Below are 17,732 nucleotides of genomic sequence, written 5' to 3'. Positions count from 1 at the left end.
GACTTAATAATAATATAAAAACTGACAATTTACACACCTTCATATTGCAATACAACTCACAACATGATCAATTCAATACAAATGAGTCGTAAGGCAGGTGTGTGCATATGCATGTGTCATGTTCCACACTGAAACCAGCCACATGTTTCACGGTGAAACTTCAGTGGCCGTGGAGGCCCAGCCCCGACTACACAATGAAGACATCCTTAGAGATGGCTTGTGTTTACTGCTGGGTTGTCAGGGAGTCCTCAATAAGGAAAGGGATTATTTTCTTTGGCTGTGAAAGAGGGCTCTAATCAGATCACTGTGATGTGAACGCACTGTTTGTCCTCCCTGCCACACATCTCTCTCCAACTCGGTGTAGTTTCTGTTCACCTTTCACCTCCTCACCTCAGGTCTCCCTGTCGTTTTATAGGAACTGTTTCCCAGGTCATCTGAGTGTCTCAGTTTGAGTGGAGCAACAGCACGAATGACCTCCAACCCAATGACTGCCTGGTTTGTGCTTTGTAGGTGTGTGCTCTGCATTCGTCACAATAAAATGGCCTCACACTTTTGGCTTCATGCACTCCCCAAAAACCTTTGTGTAACGGTTTTCTCTCTCTTTTGCTCTTCTTTTATCTTCCCTGCTAACCAGCATGTGAAAAGAACAAGATAGATTAGAGGGCTCAGGTTGGGGGACATCGTCATGTCTAATTGCCACATCATCTGTCTTATCTGATCTCACAAGGCTGTTGTTGTAATGCAACACCAGCGGAGATGAGCTAAAAAAGATGAGCCGTTCATGGCACAATCCATCCCTTCATCGCACAGGGTTTTCCACACACTCCGTCCAGGAAGTATAGTGGGGCATGTGAGGGCTGGATGTGGGCTGGAGGAGGAAGGCAGAAGAGTTGAGGTAACCAGTCTGATAAGTGATGCATCCCTGCACTACATTGTGCATTGTGCTTCGACGTGACAACCACATTGTGAATCAGCATCTTAGAGTTGAGTTGCAACAAAGGGATGATTATTTTCTGAGCCAGAAAGGTCAGGTTCCAGCCTGTTGATACTTTGGTGCGAAGTGTCAATTTCAATACATCTTCAAATGACTATAATTAATGATAACTAAATTATTATTATCAGGTCAGTTCTGCTTGACAACAGTAAATCAGTGGCTTGCATGCCTTTGGTGCACTCAGCTTTTGCTCACTGTTACTGCTTTTGAAAGACAAACTCTGTGAAGCCTTCCCTTGGTTTGAGTTATAAAGCTGCCCTTTAGTGCCCTACCATGGCTTCATGAAATATTGCAGTCTTTTATATATTCACCTGATAATTTGATCAACAACTGAAAAACTTCTGTCACTTATTATTTTTACTTTCACACCAGTATCAATAACCTTAGTGGATAATAAAAGATAAATGCTGCCACATTTTCAAGGTGTAGAAGACAAACCGCCCTTATTTCTGAAATACATTTGGAACTGAATCTCTCCAAAAGTAAGGGGGTTTAGTAAAGACTGTAGCCGTCTAATGTCCAAATGTCTTGTAGATAAGAGGGTCTGGAACAGATATCGGATGGATTTTTTTGCATTCCAGTTCAGATTAAAGCAGGAATTAGTGGTTGAATTGTAATGGAAAATAACAGCAATGGTTTGAATTGTGGTTTGGACTGAATGATGGGTATCACTCATGTGTCCTCAGCTGAGGTTTATTTACAGACACAACAAGCTCCATTTAAGACAAGCAACAGAGGCCTTGCACTCTCATCTTTTTAATGACATATACAATATTGTGCGTAAAGTAATCAGAGTTGGTTTACTGTACATGTATCCTCAGTGATGTATCTTCGTATCAGTGTAATGTGTCTTTGCTTGTCTCAGGCAGGAGGGCATCTTTTGTTTGGTCCCTCACAGTTTTTAGGAAGGTCATTAGTCCAGAGCCACCCGTTCCCCTCTCCTCCAGGGCTGTGGGTGCTCTGCTTATCATCTCCCTCTCTGAGTCCTGGCTCTGGTTGCGGAGTTGTCGGGCACGGGCAGCAGGCATGGTGATGAAGCGGCTGACAACGTTGATGTGGTAGCTGCGCAAAGCCAACAGTTTTGTGACGCAGACATGAAAGGCCTGGTTTAGGTGCTCGCTGGCCTGCTGATGGACAAAACTCCTCAGGGAGGGTTGCAAAGAGATATCCTGGATCAGTTGCTTGTGAGCTGGTGGCATGTAGTTCCTCATGCGGGTTAGAAAGGAACCTGAAAAAAGTCAGTGTCATCAGAGCGAATACACAGCATTCACCTCCAGCGCTGTTGTAACCATTTATTGGACAACTTAGCAGCCATCTCACCACTTTCTGCTTCATGCTTGACTCCCAGAAGTTCATCAAAGCAATGCAGCAGACTGCTTTCTGCAGCGCTCCCTCCTGAATACTCCATTGGCTCTGTCTGGACCCCTTCATAAACCAGACCCTTCGGCATGGAAGGGTTGTCTTTCCACCTATGCATGCGTATACACATTTTAAAAACATGTTTCACTGAACAAATAAATGATTAATAACTCATGACAACATAAAAACAGATTTCTGTACCCAGACAGGTAGATCCTCATGATGCCATAGAAGACTGAAGGCTCCACATACACTTAAGAAAAATAACATGAATCAAAACACTTGTTCACAGAATACATTTGAATATAATGAAGTTTATGTCTGAGTCACTACCTTGCATCAGTTTGAGTGCATCGGTCATGTCCTGTATAGAATGGCTGATGTCCTCCAGGGCTCTGGCCACAGCCTCAGTGTCACCACACCTCACCCCATTGACCACAGTGGGAATGCTCTGCAACACAGGGCTTTGTCTGAAATATTCTCAATTTAATGCTGGTAGCTTTTATAGTTTTAAGTCAACAATTCAAAGACAGTTAAACCTGCAGATTTTTCACAAATTCATATTATGTGAATTGAGTTATTTTGAATACATATTCACCCTCAGTGCAGGAACTGCTGCCAGCTCCACCAGCAGAGTGACCATGAAGAAGCCTCGGACACTCTCTCCACCTGGGAGGCTGACCAGCAACTCCAGGTTCCTGTGTGATGCAAGTGATCCAGTAAGTTTAGCATATATTACAATATTATGGAACATTATGTGTGAAGGAACAAAACAAAAATGTACTCACTCCATGTTAAAAGGCCTGGCACAGGAGATAGATATATGGACATGAAAAAGAAACAGGGAAGATTTATGTCATGTGGTATGTGATCAAACCACTTGCTGCATATTCAGGGTCTTACCCTTCTGGATCTTTCTTTCTCCAGTTAGCCAGCACTGCATCTGCATGAGTGAGAACTGGGGGAAGTCCTAAGCGCTGTGACACCTCCCAGTATGGAACAGCCAGGTTACACGGCAGTGTCTTAGAAGAAGATTATTAAAAATGGAAAATCATTCATACAAATTGTATACTGCAACTTATGGCAGTCAAGGAAAGACAGAAGGAAAGATTCAATATGACAAAAAGAAAAATTGTCCGACATAGAGTTACCTCCACTGTGTCGTTCTCTCCCTCCTGCCAGACATAACCCATGGTCATCATGCTGAGGGCCAAGTGGGCCAACCGTAACTCTCTGTGCTTCTGCAGAAACTTGCTGCTCAGCAGTGGCATCTGGACAAAAATAACAATTCTCAACCGTGGCTCCATAAACACAGCGACCTCTCCATGTCAGTTTATTGTCCCCTTTTACCTTGTTTATATGGGAGCGCAACTTGTGCACGACCACAAGCTCTGGGACTCGCAGGGCAATATCCATCCATGGCTGGTAGTAAGGTGGAAGCTCTTCCTAGGAATGTGAAGTTTCAGCACAGTGTGCATTGGTAAGAAAATGCTGATTAACATGGCAAAACAAAATAAGACTGAACAGTGCACAGATGCAAGTGATGGAAGGAAGGCTTTATGCACAGTGACCTTAGACTTGGCAAAGGCTTGAAATAAAATGTTTCTGCAAACAAATTCCGCTTGTAGGAATAAAGTTTAATGCTCGATGCAAACACGAGCAACGCCGATTCTCAGACCGGCTCCGTCAATTGGTTTCAATCAATACCACAATCAAAGAGTTCGCAGTTTTATAACAGCTAAACTATGATCACCATTTTGTGTGTCTGCCGAAGTGAGAATCAGAATCAGTGGTAATTTCTACAGTAATACAAAGTAATGTTTTGAATAGCAGCCAGACACTGTTGTTTCCTGGCAGGCTGCATTTCATTGTGACTGCCTGTGTAATGCTGAAAAAAAAAAAAACAAAAAAATAGTGGAAGACTTTTTCCCACCTACCAGAGGCTCAGAAAGGATAAAGCCGAGTTCCTCAGAGACATGATAGGAGTCCAGAGAGAACGGAGCTTTGCAGTCTGTTTCAGCAGATGCCATAGAGAAAACAATACAAACCCAAAGACAGCAATGATCATTTGACTATTTGAGCAGTTCAGGAGACCCTAACCTGACTGGACTCTGGCACAGGGTTCATTTCAACTGTACCTGTTGCTTACACAACATATATTCCCGATTTCTACTGTTGCACAATTCCTAGTAAAATGTAGCTCAGAGGTTTTTGCATGTTGTGAATGCTGCACGGTGATTGTATTACTTTTTCAGGTTATCAGGCAAGTATGCAAAAAAAAAAGAAAACAAGGAATTTTTAATATGCTGCATTTACAAAAGCAGAATAACAATTGTTATAACAATTGAGATCTCTATCAAAGTTATAGCTCCTGTGGAAAAATCTGCATTTGGCAAATGCAGTTTTCTTGGACTTTTTTTTTTTATTAAAAAAAAAAATGGATTAATGATCACATCTTAAAAAAGTAGAATTCTAAGAACACAAGTAAAAGAGAAATACCAACGCTTCCTGTATTTCTATCCAGTCCTATGACTGGTGTCACATACTGACACCAAATCTCATCTTTATTCATCAGTATATATTTTGGTAAATTTTACTTGCCTGTGTTTCAAATTTGGATTAAGATTTTGGAGGTTCCTTTTATGCAAGCAGACGCCTAACAGTTGCACAATTTTTTTCTTTCTCCTTATGAGTGATTGACTGCAATAGTGAACTATGTCTAAAAGACCATTTCTATAAAAACATATATATCAATATAGTTTCATCATTTTTGTTTTCATACATACTATTCTTCTGCTTGTTTTTTTTATTATTTTGAAATAGATTCTTTGCTCTGTCTATAAATGCTCAGGACTGAAATTTAGACTGTCAGCCTCACCTGGTGGAGCAGACTGAACACTGCAGGAGTAAATACAGACTGAATAGTGTATATTTACAACAACAACAAAAAGAGATGTCACTGTCCTGCTTCTGTATCATTCAGAGCTCCAAAACACCATCAAAAGTGCATTTGTGAATTGTCAGTGGTCATTTGGGATGATTGACTAAAATAGAAGTGGAACAAAATCTTTTCAAGGGTCACGAAATGATCCGTGTTTGAATCAGTTTCACAAGTTAAGGCCTTTTTTTTCACAACAACTGCATTGCAGCTTTGGCATTAATGTAGAATACAATTTGCATGCATGAAGGTCAACTGTAACTTGGTCCTTGTGGTGCTGGAATAAAATTAAGTTGTACAAACACTGGAATGCATTGTTCAACACAGAGAATAAGGGTAGAAGATAAAATAACCTGGGCTGTTGTGTTCTGGAATGGAAACTAATGCTATATCCAAGGTGGTAAAAACTCTCTCTTCTACCATTTGTACACAATGGTTGTCAGCATCTGTGAGTGGTAAGTAGCTTATTATTTATAATGCAAGTAACTACAATGGCCCAAAATACTATATTTACTTACAGTAAGAGCCATTGCTTTGTGTCCATACACTGTTATGAGACATTTTCATAATCATTAAGGCTGTATCAATAAATGTCTTGGGTAATGTTACTTACTAATGTGTGACAACCTCAATGAATAAGAATTAAATGCAGTAAATTTACCTCAGTAACCTGTTCAGTAATTACAAGGTGGTACTCACTAAATTCTTTTCAAGTTTACTGAACTCGTTTACAGTGTTGAGAACAGATTTACTGTCACAGAAACCAATGATTCATAGTAAATTCAAAACTTTTTGGTCTAAAGTTGAGTAAAAAGCTGCAAACACTGCAACGCTGTGAGATTTTGGCTAGAATAGTAATATCTAAGAGAGAAAAAGAAGCTGTCCATGTGAGACAGTAATTTGGGGAGAAAAATAATCCAGGTAACAGTGTTGATTGCAATCTGTCAGTCAGTTTAATATATTTGAACCTATAATGAAATAAGATCTACTGTGATACTTTACTACTGCAGTAAAGGGGCACTGCACCACCATAACGCCCAATTTTCAAAGAGACACATTAGTCAAACAAATGACGAGCTGATTTGTATTTATAAAATACAACAGTTTTTATTATTGCATTTTAATTTTTTTACGCTCTATTTTTAGACATGGGTCCAATCGGACACTTCTGTTCTTTGTCCGCTCATTCCTGATTTTGAAATTTTGTCATATCATACATGGAACCACTAGGTGTGTGGACTATACTGTATTATGCATACATGCAAGCACATGTTAAACACTGGTTTGTCTCCTCTGAATGAGCCCCACCTGTCCCAACTGAGACTAGTAGACCCGCCCCTGGTTACAACACTACCCAGGGAGCTGATCATTCATGCTGAAGTCTAACACGGTCCTGTGCTCACTGAATTTATCCTCGGCGATTGTTGTCTTAATCACATTCAAAAAATAAATAAACCGTAACCTGTGCGATGTAGAGTCCAGATTCCGTTAAGTTAGAGGTTGGAATCCTGTTCGTGCTGGACTGGAGGCCTCTCCGCCTGCTAAGGAGCTGTGGAATGAGATTTGTGCGACTTTAAAGTGGATCAGTGTTTTGTAATGAATGTTTTTTTTGTTTTTTTTTTCCCCGTCTGTGCGCCTGCCTATTATTAGCTACGGAGGCCTTACAGTAAGTAGAAGTGGCTCCATGTCGGTCAGGGCTGCAGCTCTGCAACGCACCGACAGACTTCAGTTCAGCGTTCCTGTTTTCCCTTTTGTCAATGCAATCGGACTTATCGCACTGATCCAGAGGACTTTCCTTTGAAACATCCGCGGTCGGCCGCGGCTATTTTCGAGCCTCGTTCACCTTGCCTTGAAGATGACGTTAAATACCAGCGGCCGTCAGGTGCGAGCCGCATCCGATGGAGCCCTGCTTTCTATCGCGTTCATCGACCAACCCGATGCGGCACTTCCTTATGTTGCGGTAAGGAGCGCTGACTGCATTTATAACGGCGAGAATCGAGTTTTTTCTTTTTCTTTTTTTCTTTAATTCCTTCTCGCTGGGTTTTGCGATGCACTCGGCGCCAGATAAACAGGCTCAAGAGTCAGTGACGGGGCGTTACATAACGTGTAATGCAGCAGAGCCTCATGACTAGTGTCTCGGTGGTGGAGGGACTGCTCGGTCCTTCTGGTAGGATATGCACAATTTTATCATCTTTGTTATTTCTGCAAGCTTATTTAAAACCTCTGTATTTAAGATGATAGACTCGGGGCACTGGATGGGTTGTGTAGAATATTTAGCCGTATTAAAAAAAATGCTGAATTAATCCGAGAGTTGCGCAGTGTAGACTGTAACAGGAAAGGGCATATGAATGAGCAATTTTAAAGGCGGTGTATCTCTACAGTGTCATTAAGGCCCAGCCTAAGGTCACACTGTCAGTTGTTTAGACGTACTGCATATGCCTTAGAAGAGGTGACACCCGGCCTATGGGGATGCAGATTGTGCAGTCAATGAAAAGCTGATTTTATGAATGGCTGCTGCATGTGACAAAAAAAAAAAAAAAAAATTCATAGTAACCCGTGATAGTAATGGAGCATTGTCAAAATATATAAGGTGCAATTCTTGCTGTAATACGAGATGAATACAGTTTTTCTTATGGTATCATAGAGAGTCCTTTGGTGACCAAAAGTGATGCTTTTTTTTATGGGTAGGTCTCATACTGATAATGTGTAGTGTGAGGTCCAAGCTGGTGCAGGATTAGCTGACCTCATTCATAAGAAGGTACTAGCTCAGAATCTAAGTATGCATCCTGATGGAAGGCTGCGATTCCCAGAGCTGTGATGCTTTCAAGGCGGAGGATGGGGTTAAAATGCAAATGATTGTCTGGTGTTTAAACGTGTAAGCTCTGGATCTGCAAGTCAAACATGGCATGATTTAAGTTTAAGACTGCGGACAGAGTTTGATGTCCTGCTCTGTGCTGTGGTGGCACAAGTTATAGGACTAGGTACTGCCTTTGTATATATAAGTAATTTTTTTAAATCACTATTTTTAAATCACATTTATTTAATGACCATCCGTGTAATACATAGAGGATTGTATGATATAGGCTGTAATACATTGACACGGATCACAGTTCCCTTGGAAACCAGTCCGGGTACCTAAATCATCCGCCACCATTTTCAAGAGACAGAAATAGTCTGTTTACCTATTGCCTCCATTTAATGAAGGCATATTGCATGCATGTCAGATATCGTGTATTCATTGTAATATATTAAGGCTGGGATGAGTGAAGCTTTATAGAAGGTTACTTTAAATTGTAGTAAAAAAAAAAACAACAAGGAGGGGAATTTTAGGCTTGCAGATGGTTGAATAGAGATATCAGGATTGTGTCAGCCTTCATTAAGCCATAGCAGAGAAATAATTATTTTTAAAATGAATGTGCTTTTTCTTTAACCTTTGATCAAAGCTGGTTAAAACTGCTGTATTATTTTTGCAGCGCTGGCGGGCTGTAAAGTCTATTTCTAAGAAAGTGTGCTCCTTTTTGTTTGCTGGTCACTTAAATTTGTTTCTATATCGGGAGCAAGGACAGGGAACTTGTGAATGGGCAGGGGAAGTCACGAGACCATCCATTGATAGCTCTGCAGGCAGGATGAGCAGTGCAGATGAAGACTAGTCAGTGTCTGTATTGACTTATATTCTTGGAGTGTTAAAGACGATAGCTTAGGACTTCCGGTGCTGATGCAGCTTTCTGTGTATCTGTGTATTTCGACAGATCCCAGTTGACAGATTCTGATATGGACTATGAGAGGCCAAACGTTGAAACTATCAAGTGTGTGGTGGTAGGTGACAATGCAGTTGGAAAGACCCGCCTCATCTGCGCACGGGCCTGCAATGCCACCCTTACTCAGTACCAGTTACTCGCCACACATGTGCCCACAGTCTGGGCAATCGACCAATACAGAGTATGCCAAGAGGTGAGAATGAAAGTTAATAACTTAACATAGATTACCTGCATGTTTATTAAATAAATAAGCCTATATATGTGAAAACAGTGCATTATTTGTACTTTTAGCATTGCTGTCACTCAGGTACAGGAACTGGTGGTTAAATAAAGTATGTCTTTGTAGGTATTAGAGCGCTCCAGAGATGTAGTGGATGACGTCAGCGTGTCCCTTCGGCTCTGGGATACTTTTGGAGACCATCATAAGGACCGGCGTTTTGCATATGGCAGGTGAGTTGCTTTAAAAATACATTGCTTGTCTACCAGTATTTTCTCTGGTGCTGTCTGAGTTAGGAGAATCTCCCCTGTGGCTTTCTTTCAGGTCTGATGTTGTGGTACTCTGCTTCTCAATCGCCAACCCCAACTCTCTGTACCATGTGAAGACCATGTGGTACCCTGAGATCAAACACTTCTGCCCCCGTGCTCCTGTCATCTTGGTAGGCTGTCAGCTGGACCTGCGCTATGCGGACCTTGAGGCAGTGAACAGGGCTCGGAGGCCTTTAGCTAGGTACTGGGACTTGTCTGTCTGTCTCTCTGTGTATACAAGAGTTAGTTTTATGTCAGAGAAATAAGTCGGGGATTGTTTTGAGATTTATTTTGATTTACTCCTTTCTATTACCAGGACTTTTTTTTGATATACTTCCTTGTTTTTCAGACCAATTAAATCCAATGAGATACTTCCTCCAGAGAAAGGCCGAGAGGTGGCCAAAGAGTTGGGAGTGCCATATTATGAAACCAGTGTTGTTGCACAGTTTGGAGTCAAGGACGTCTTTGATAATGCTATCCGAGCTGCACTCATCTCACGCCGTCACCTGCAGTTTTGGAAATCTCACCTCAGAAATGTTCAGCGGCCTCTCCTTCAGGCGCCCTTCCTGCCACCGAAACCTCCCCCACCTATAATCACTGTGCCTCCTCCCCCAACCACCACCGAGGAGCATCCAGTCGGTCTTCTGGAGGACCCACACTGTGCTGACGTCATCCTGGTCCTGCAGGAGCGACAGAAAATCTTTGCACACAAGATATACTTGGCGACATCCTCTTCAAAGTTCTATGACCTCTTCATAATGGAAACACAAAAGGAAGAGATTGAAAGGCCCTCACGTGGTCCTCTCTCTGGCCGAGAGCTGCTGATGCGTGCTGCTAGCTTTGATGTTTGCGAGAGCAGCGATGATGGAGAAAGGGCCAACCTGAGGGCCTGTACTAGTGATGGGACCTTGAAAGACTCTGAGGGGGGCCGGCGGAGCAAACTGCTCTCCTCGTGGAGCCGAGCTTTCGTCAGCATTCAGGATGACCTGGTGGACGACCCTCTAACATACAGCCCCAGGCCCATGACTGTCGTGCACATGGACCAGTCCATGCAGCTCGGTCCTTTTAGAGCAGTACTTCGCTACCTGTATACCGGTCAGCTAGATGAGAATGAGAAAGAGCTAATGCACATTGCACACATTGCTGAGCTGCTGGAGGTCTTTGACCTGCGCATGATGGTGGCAAACATACTTAACAATGAAGCCTTCATGAACCAAGAAATCACCAAAGCCTTCCATGTACGGCGCACAAACCGAGTCAAAGAGTGCTTGGCCAAAGGCACCTTTTCTGGTGAGTGAAAATCATTACTCATGTTTTCTCATACGTTCTGCTAGAAATAGACTGGATGCAGGTGTGAGTAAAGTGTCTAACATTTGTATTGCAGATGTAGTATTCAAGCTAGATGATGGAACTATTATGGCCCACAAGCCTTTACTCATCTCTAGTTGTGACTGGATGGCAGCTATGTTTGGCGGGCCTTTTGTGGAGAGCTGCACCAAAGAGGTAAGTCAAGTGCAGACTAACATTAGTACTGTGTTCCACATTGTTCAACATTTCCACCAGTATTTATATATATTTTTATTGCCAGTGGATTCATAAAGCATTTAAAGTCTAATTATGTTATAATTACAAATAGCACAAAGGTGTTGCAAAGATCAATACATGTACTGACCCAGGTAGAGTAACAACGGATGATGTGGTCTGTGTGCGAAGAATCATTTAATTAGAGGATTGCAAATCTGCAATAGAATAAAGCTGGCTTTGTGGTCAAAACATACTGTAGTTCCCTCAGCTCTGTGACATTTTCTACTTTGTCAGAAAATAATTCTAAAGAATAATAATACATGAAATAGAAGAATTACTTCTGCAGGTAGTTTGAAGTTTAAATACTGTCATTTCAAATAATCAGATGGCCCTCCAGAGATATTTTTTAATCTGCACTGACCAGTTATAATCTTTGAAACATTTTAAGACACATGATGTATGTCAAGTTTGCTTCTATTGTTGCTGCTGCAGCAGAAAATCTGAAAATTTCAAATTTTCTAAATTTCTTTAATTCTATTTTCATCAAATCATGAAAATACAAAACTGAAAAGTTGATTTCTTCTAGCTTTTCTCTTAAATGCAAACCAGCAATATCCTTAAAGCTCTTATGTCACAACTCTGTTGTATGTTCCTGTTTCTAAGGTGCTGTTTCCAAACACAACCCGCAGCTGTATGAGAGCTGTGCTAGAATATCTCTACACGGGGCGGTTTTGTTCTCGGTCTGACCTGGATGCGATGGAGCTCATTGTTCTCGCCAATCGTCTTTGCCTCCCCCACTTGGTTGCACTTACAGGTATTACATTTGGAATAGTTATTGCCCTGTAAACTGCAGGATTGTTGTACACAAAGCCAAGTCGGTGCATGCAGTGACCAGCTTTAATGTCTCTTTCAGAACTCTACACAGTGACAGTATTGACAGAGGCAGCGATGATGGGGGCTGACATTGATGGAGATGTGCTGGTGTACTTAGATATGGCCCAGGTAGTATCACCTGTCAATCACCTTAAACAAGGACGACACTTAAAGCATTAATTTAATACTTTAGCAAATTGGATTTTTTTTTTTTTTTTTTTCTAATGATTGCATTTATCAGGGAGAACTACTCTGGAAGCTGAAATAATATTTACACCCAGTAGGTGGGGCCAAAGAAACCGTTTTCTTAGACTGCAATCATCATTTGACAAAATAAATGGAAAATTATCTTTTAGAGCAATGGGTATTTAGAACATAGGAGTCAGCACCTAAAATCATCCTATCATTCAGACTCAGGCTTCTTAGTGTATTTTCCTTTTGGCTCATCAGTGTCATATCTATGGTCTGCAAACCGGGCCACATGGTCATTTTGCAGCAATCTCATTCATTTCTGAAACACAAAAATGCAATTTAAATTGAATTCGTAAGGAAAGGAGTATTTAGTGGCACCAAGGGGTTATCACGGCCCTGGTCATATGTAACCACTCATTTTCATCTGTACTTCGTCACCTACAGCTGTAGTCACTTGCCATACTGATGTCAGCATGCTAAAATTAGTATGCTAACGCTAACGAGTAGATTAAAGTGAAGCTCCTGAGTGCAGCCGACTAATTATATAAAGATTTAGATAAAGACCACCTGGCCAAGCAGATCATTAAGGATCAAAGAATGAAGGTCTTAGCTCAGATAATGAGATCTCTACATTCAAAGCAACAGCAAAACTAAACAAAGCTTGTCATGTACTAAACTGGTCAACCACCAAAAATGACAATGTCATTTTGTGTGTTGACAGTTCCATGGTGCTCAACAACTGACTGGTTGGTGTCTTCACCACATCTGCACCAATTACAACAGCGTCTGCCGCAAGTTTCCCCGAGATATGAAGGCCAAGTCTACAGGTGATCTGCTCTCACACTCATAACATTCAATGCCCTCTCATTCATACTGAACACGAACCTGAGATACAGTATGGCAAAAAAAAAAAAAAAAAAAGACATCAATATGTGTGTCTCTTCTGCGGCCATTTCGAAAGTTGGCCAATTAAAGAAAACTCTGTGAAAGAAGATTAAAGTCAGTGGACCCATTTCACCTAAGACTAATTATTTAATTATATAGTCAGGAAGTCCTAAAATTAACAGTCACTGCCCACACTGTACTGGTTTGATCAATAACCTAAAGAGACAAGTGTATCATCTGGTCCTTCTGTTGTCTAAAAAAAAATAATTGTAATCTAGTTGAAATGTCGTCAGTCTGTGTGTGGGGGAAAAGATTATTGAAAATGGACAATTGAAAGTCCTACAGGCCATTTTCAAATTCCTGAAACTGTTTGTTCTGATACAGAAACCCAAGAATACTTTGAGAAACATCGCTGGCCACCTGTGTGGTACCTGAAAGAAGATGACCACTACCAAAGAGCACGCAAAGAGCGCGACAAGGAGGACTACCTGTACCAGAGACGACAATGTAAACGCAAGTGGCTCTTCTGGAACCTTCCCTCCTCCCCGAACTCAAACTCTCCTTCGTCTGGCTCATCTGCTGTCATCTGACAAAGTGGTAAGGGCAGGTCCACTCTGGAGTACATCAGTGTGGATGCGAGTTGTAAAAGATACAATAGAAGATAAGCACTGCTAGCTAGGTACACCCCTATTATTCAGGCACACACTTTCTCCTCCTGTTTGTTTGCCTCCGCAGTCAAACAACCCTCCAGGTTTGCAAGGTCAGCTCAATCTGGCTAAAAGTAAAGAGTTTTATTCCTTCAATTTTCAGCTCACTATAAATGAGACTCAAACCTCAGTGATATGAACCTTTCTGACAAATGGCACAGTGTAACTTGTGCAAAATATCAACTCACATGGATTGTTATATGTTTTAACATAAGTTTTAAGTGTTAAAAATCGGACTCTGCTGGCACGGAACATTCCACCTGTGGTCATAATTATCATCAGTTAACGTGAACTGATAACCAAGTGCTGCTTATCAGCTGCAACAACCAGCAACTCAACACGGAACTTAAGTCTCAGAGATATAACACTTTGCCCTTAAGTGTTTGTACAATCTACCAAACTGTGTGTACCGAATTATCTCATCAACAGGATGTAACAATAGAACGGCTTCCTGGAGTCAGTAATTGGAGTCATTCATTCTAACCATACTTATTATGATCATGTATGCATAAATGAAAATACAGGCAACTTCTACTCCTGTTTATTTTGTTTTTGTTTATTTCATTCTAATTTTGAATGTTTGTGTACAGCTTGCACAGCTAAAAGTGATGTGAGTCTGGACACACTCAGACGTATTGTGATCTTCTGATTTGTGGCTTATTGTCACAAAAGGGCTTGAGTTGACATGAATGCATTCAGTGTCCTGAGATCCCAAATCAAAGAAAATATTTGAACTTTCTGTAAAATACCAGCAAAACAAACCAGACCACTAATATCTCCTATGTGTCGCTTGATGAGATTTGTTCGCGCACACGTTTCCTGAGTCGTTCAGTATCCACTGTCATCCTTGAAAGCAACACATAATGTATCTCAGAATGAATAGCAGCATTTCCAGAGCTGAAGTGACCGCATGGACATTATCATCCCTCTGTGACTGCGATGCATCTATCACTAGTGGTGATTTGGCCTTTAGAGATTTATCTTAGCTGATCAGAGAAAGCCCCCTGACTGTCTGCTGTTGGCTACGTAAGACCTGTACATGCAGGTGGCTTCCTCACACCTGGGTGAAGCCATCCATACTCTTCTACACTCTTCGAGCACTTTCTGGACTCTTCTCCACAGAGACACAAACAAGAACCTCCAGTAGCAGCATCCAGATGAACGGCACTAAAGACTGTGCGGTGTCACGACGCGCTGAAGCAGATTTTAAAAAATGAACTGGGGAGGATGCGAGACCAAGATATTTCAAATGTTTCCCAAACTGTTGTGAAGAGGGTTAGATCAAATCCTTTTGCTTGATTTGTTTTGCACACCTCACAGTATATGTTCAAGACTGTCATCTACTGTTGATTGTAGGATTGGCTGCAGCATTATTTGGATTTGCCGGCATGGTGCTCAGTGACGATGGGTGGTATTGTAAATTGTATAAAATATTAGATGAACTGCAAGTAACTTGCATCACTTTAACGTGCTGTTACCTAAACTTGTGCACTGCAGGCAGTGAGCATAATCATACAGTATTACTGAGTAATACATGTGCTGAATATAGACTTGACTTCTCTGACTTACATTTATTTACTGTGCAGCTACAAACTGCTCAAATAACTGAATACTCATTGTGCTGACCTCCAGTTACGTCTATTATATAGTGTAGTATACATGCAAATTACAGGCAGTTCTAATTAACACTTTACTAATAGTAAAATAGGATTACAGTGCAAAGTAGACATTAAAAAGACATTATAAAGATTTATGGCACATCCATAACACACGCTGTTGTTATCTAAAGAGTAAATTCTGGTTGCAGCATTGTTGTTTCGCAGCATATGTTAAAGAAAGGCTTGCTTTAATCCTGCACATGATTGGTTCTTCTTTTCTGCAATGTTTTTGACTAGATGGATATTTAGAGCCCAACAAAGAGCTTAAAATGAGTAAGTGGTATGAATCAATTCAGTGACAAAAAACAATTTCTTGCTCGTTTTAACTCCTAACCTAATATCTACACTGCATGAACGGGGCTCGCCAAAATAGATTACGTGTATTTGTGGTCATTTAAATTGTAACATATAGATAAGTGCTGGTGCTGGTGCTCTAAGCAGTAGCTTTAAATTGTCCTCAATTCCATTAAATCGTCTGCTGCTAATCAAACATAGGGACTGTAATTTTAAATATCTTAATTGGTCAGATCGGTTTGGCATACATGGCCAGACATTGGGAGATGGATGCACCTACAGAAACATTGTACTCTTTTAGAGAGAGCTTTATCCTAATTCTTAATGTTTTCATTCATTAAACCATTTGAGTAATAGATAATGACGTGTTCACACAAAATACAGTTTTGTGTGAACAGCAGGAGGGTCTGCATTGTTATAATTTGCCTTGGTGGTGTGACTGATAAAGTTCATAGACATACATTTCATTCCTCAGTGCATTGCATTTCTCAGTGAATCTTCTGCTGATGTTTTGCATCAACAACACCTCATGCCTTAATGTACAGCATACTGTAGTTTATGGTTTGAATGTAGTGTTACTGTGGTCACTAGTTTTGTTTGCTATATCTTAAGCTACCATGGTGCTCTCTAGGCTGTGTGCGCGTGTGCGTGTTTATTTGTAAATGTACATAATCCATAATTTGGATGTAAAGCAATCAGTCGGTGTGTGATTTGAGGAGTCCAATGAGTGTGCTTTAGTTTGAACACTGATTAGGGTTTATGTCCTTTTAAAGCTGAAACACAGAACTAATTAAAGATTCAATCCAGGCCGCACGAGACAAACGTCAAACCATCAATTTGTGACATTAACCATAAAATTAATGCAGGGATTTCCAGTTTGTCATTATTTTCAAGTTTCTTTATGCTAATGAGTCAAATTTTTGAGTCTACATAGTTACAAAATACTGATACGGAGTGGACATTGGAAGTAAGATAGTAACTCAAACCTGTAAATATATACTGTGTGATAACGTCTGCAATTAAAACTTGGCATAGCAATTGATACAAGCTAGTGCATAGTTTAACATAGATACTTTTGTAATATGCATATTGTAATGTCTCACTTTGAAACTACAAACTTGCACTGCTTTGTAGCACCAGGTTCTATTCAAATGGCATTAGAAGGTAGGCCTATTGCAACATCATTAGATTAGTCGATAACATCAGGTAAAAAAAAATATAAAAGGAAAAAAAAAACATTGGATCATAAATTACAATGAAGTTGTCACTGGGGCCCTTTTCCCTATTTGGGTGCTAATATCACAGCTGCAGAGAAGCACAAACCAAAGGGAGCTTTAGCAGCACCAGGAATATATTATATATGCTGCACAATCACTACTGCATAGTTTAAGAGGCCTTGTTCAGAAATGGTTGAAAATTGAAGAAAGAACAAAAAAAATATGTGAAAAGAAAAAAAAACTTGAATGTTTCTCAGTGTTCAAAGCCTGGTTGACATTTTCCGACGTCACGGGCTATTTTTGTTCTCAAGAGCTGTTTTTATGGTTTAGGAGCTGTAAATCTGAAATTCTGTAGCATGTGTTCTTGGAAATGTGTAAATAATATTTACTAAATAAACAAGCAGCAAACATGTGCAGTTCGGGTCTGTTGTTTTTAGTGACGTCATGTGAAAGTTTCGCAGCGTCTTAAGCTGCAGTCTGTGGTCTTACGTCATTATCCAGCTCCTGCGCAGAGGCACCGTCAGCAACAGCGCGTGAAGAAGAGGAAGAAACCGGCAGCCAAAACAAGTGGACAACTTTTGAGAGATGGTAATGTTTACGACAAAACAAATGCATTTACCTTAATGCTTAATTCGAGTACCGTCAGTCTGGTGTGTAGTTTTATCTCATGTCTGCTTGCGTGTCAGCTGTATAAACTGCGCCTTGTCGACGTGCACGATATGATACCCTGCCTAAATATAAACAAGCCAAGTCAAGTGAAGGCTTCATTTATGTTATGTAAGTAGCCTTTTCTTCGGGAGTCGAGAGG

General features: G+C 40.8%; 3 protein-coding genes across 7 annotated transcripts in view; 2 read left to right on the top strand and 1 right to left on the bottom strand.

Annotated features, from left to right (window-relative positions):
- Positions 1–1,647: 1,647 nt before the first annotated feature.
- ido1 (indoleamine 2,3-dioxygenase 1) lies at positions 1,648–7,034 on the bottom strand. 3 transcript variants are annotated; one of them, XM_069699806.1, is made up of 12 exons: positions 6,957–7,034; positions 6,754–6,840; positions 4,291–4,364; positions 3,704–3,799; positions 3,505–3,624; positions 3,257–3,375; positions 3,142–3,156; positions 2,952–3,051; positions 2,687–2,804; positions 2,555–2,606; positions 2,315–2,463; positions 1,648–2,222 (listed from the first exon to the last, which is right to left on the bottom strand). In XM_069699806.1, the coding sequence occupies exons 4-12, from the start codon at positions 3,767–3,769 to the stop codon at positions 1,831–1,833; spliced, it is 1,131 nt and encodes a 376-aa protein (XP_069555907.1). In that variant the 5' UTR covers positions 3,770–3,799; positions 4,291–4,364; positions 6,754–6,840; positions 6,957–7,034; the 3' UTR covers positions 1,648–1,830. The 3 variants fall into 3 exon arrangements, with proteins under 3 accessions (XP_069555907.1, XP_069555906.1, XP_069555905.1); XM_069699805.1 differs by lacking the exon at positions 6,957–7,034 and having other exon boundaries at positions 6,754–6,848; XM_069699804.1 differs by lacking the exons at positions 6,754–6,840; positions 6,957–7,034 and having other exon boundaries at positions 4,291–4,640.
- A 132-nt stretch (positions 7,035–7,166) lies between these two features.
- Positions 7,167–17,448, top strand: LOC138621622 (rho-related BTB domain-containing protein 2-like). Of its 3 annotated transcripts, XM_069699802.1 has the most exons (11): positions 7,167–7,251; positions 9,041–9,242; positions 9,396–9,499; positions 9,591–9,776; positions 9,924–10,864; positions 10,959–11,077; positions 11,762–11,912; positions 12,012–12,100; positions 12,885–12,990; positions 13,433–13,645; positions 17,426–17,448. In XM_069699802.1, the coding sequence occupies exons 1-10, from the start codon at positions 7,190–7,192 to the stop codon at positions 13,636–13,638; spliced, it is 2,166 nt and encodes a 721-aa protein (XP_069555903.1). In that variant the 5' UTR covers positions 7,167–7,189; the 3' UTR covers positions 13,639–13,645; positions 17,426–17,448. The 3 variants fall into 3 exon arrangements, with proteins under 3 accessions (XP_069555903.1, XP_069555902.1, XP_069555904.1); XM_069699801.1 differs by lacking the exon at positions 17,426–17,448 and having other exon boundaries at positions 13,433–17,336; XM_069699803.1 differs by lacking the exons at positions 7,167–7,251; positions 17,426–17,448 and adding an exon at positions 7,262–7,458 and having other exon boundaries at positions 13,433–17,336.
- The window catches only part of LOC138621625 (phosphatidylethanolamine-binding protein 4), a 50,948-nt gene continuing 50,651 nt past the window's right edge, over positions 17,436–17,732 (top strand). Inside the window, exon 1 of the mRNA XM_069699807.1 lies at positions 17,436–17,512. Within this exon, the coding sequence (XP_069555908.1) occupies positions 17,510–17,512 (3 nt within the window). The 5' untranslated portion in view covers positions 17,436–17,509. The remainder of the gene's footprint in view (positions 17,513–17,732) is intronic.

The sequence above is a fragment of the Brachyistius frenatus genome, unplaced genomic scaffold, assembly GCF_029030835.1.
Source record: "Brachyistius frenatus isolate BFR_SWC_R1_liver_20210118 unplaced genomic scaffold, ASM2903083v1 Contig_31, whole genome shotgun sequence".
NCBI lineage: Eukaryota > Metazoa > Chordata > Actinopteri > Embiotocidae > Brachyistius > Brachyistius frenatus.
The sequence above is the reverse complement of the archived record's forward strand: the minus strand, read 5'-3'. Positions and strand labels throughout refer to the sequence as shown.

Bases quoted from the DNA above. Each gene is read 5' to 3' on its own strand.
- LOC138621622 (XM_069699802.1), top strand. From the start codon at position 7,190: ATGGAGCCCTGCTTTCTATCGCGTTCATCGACCAACCCGATGCGGCAC. The intron at 9,500-9,590 runs GTGAGTTGCTTT...GCTTTCTTTCAG, and splicing joins CGGCGTTTTGCATATGGCAG to GTCTGATGTTGTGGTACTCT. The intron at 11,913-12,011 runs GTATTACATTTG...TGTCTCTTTCAG, and splicing joins CCACTTGGTTGCACTTACAG to AACTCTACACAGTGACAGTA.
- ido1 (XM_069699804.1), bottom strand. From the start codon at position 4,383: ATGGCATCTGCTGAAACAGACTGCAAAGCTCCGTTCTCTCTGGACTCC. The intron at 3,800-4,290 runs GTAGGTGGGAAA...TCACATTCCTAG, and splicing joins TTATCCTTTCTGAGCCTCTG to GAAGAGCTTCCACCTTACTA. The intron at 2,223-2,314 runs GTGAGATGGCTG...GACTTTTTTCAG, and splicing joins CAAGCATGAAGCAGAAAGTG to GTTCCTTTCTAACCCGCATG.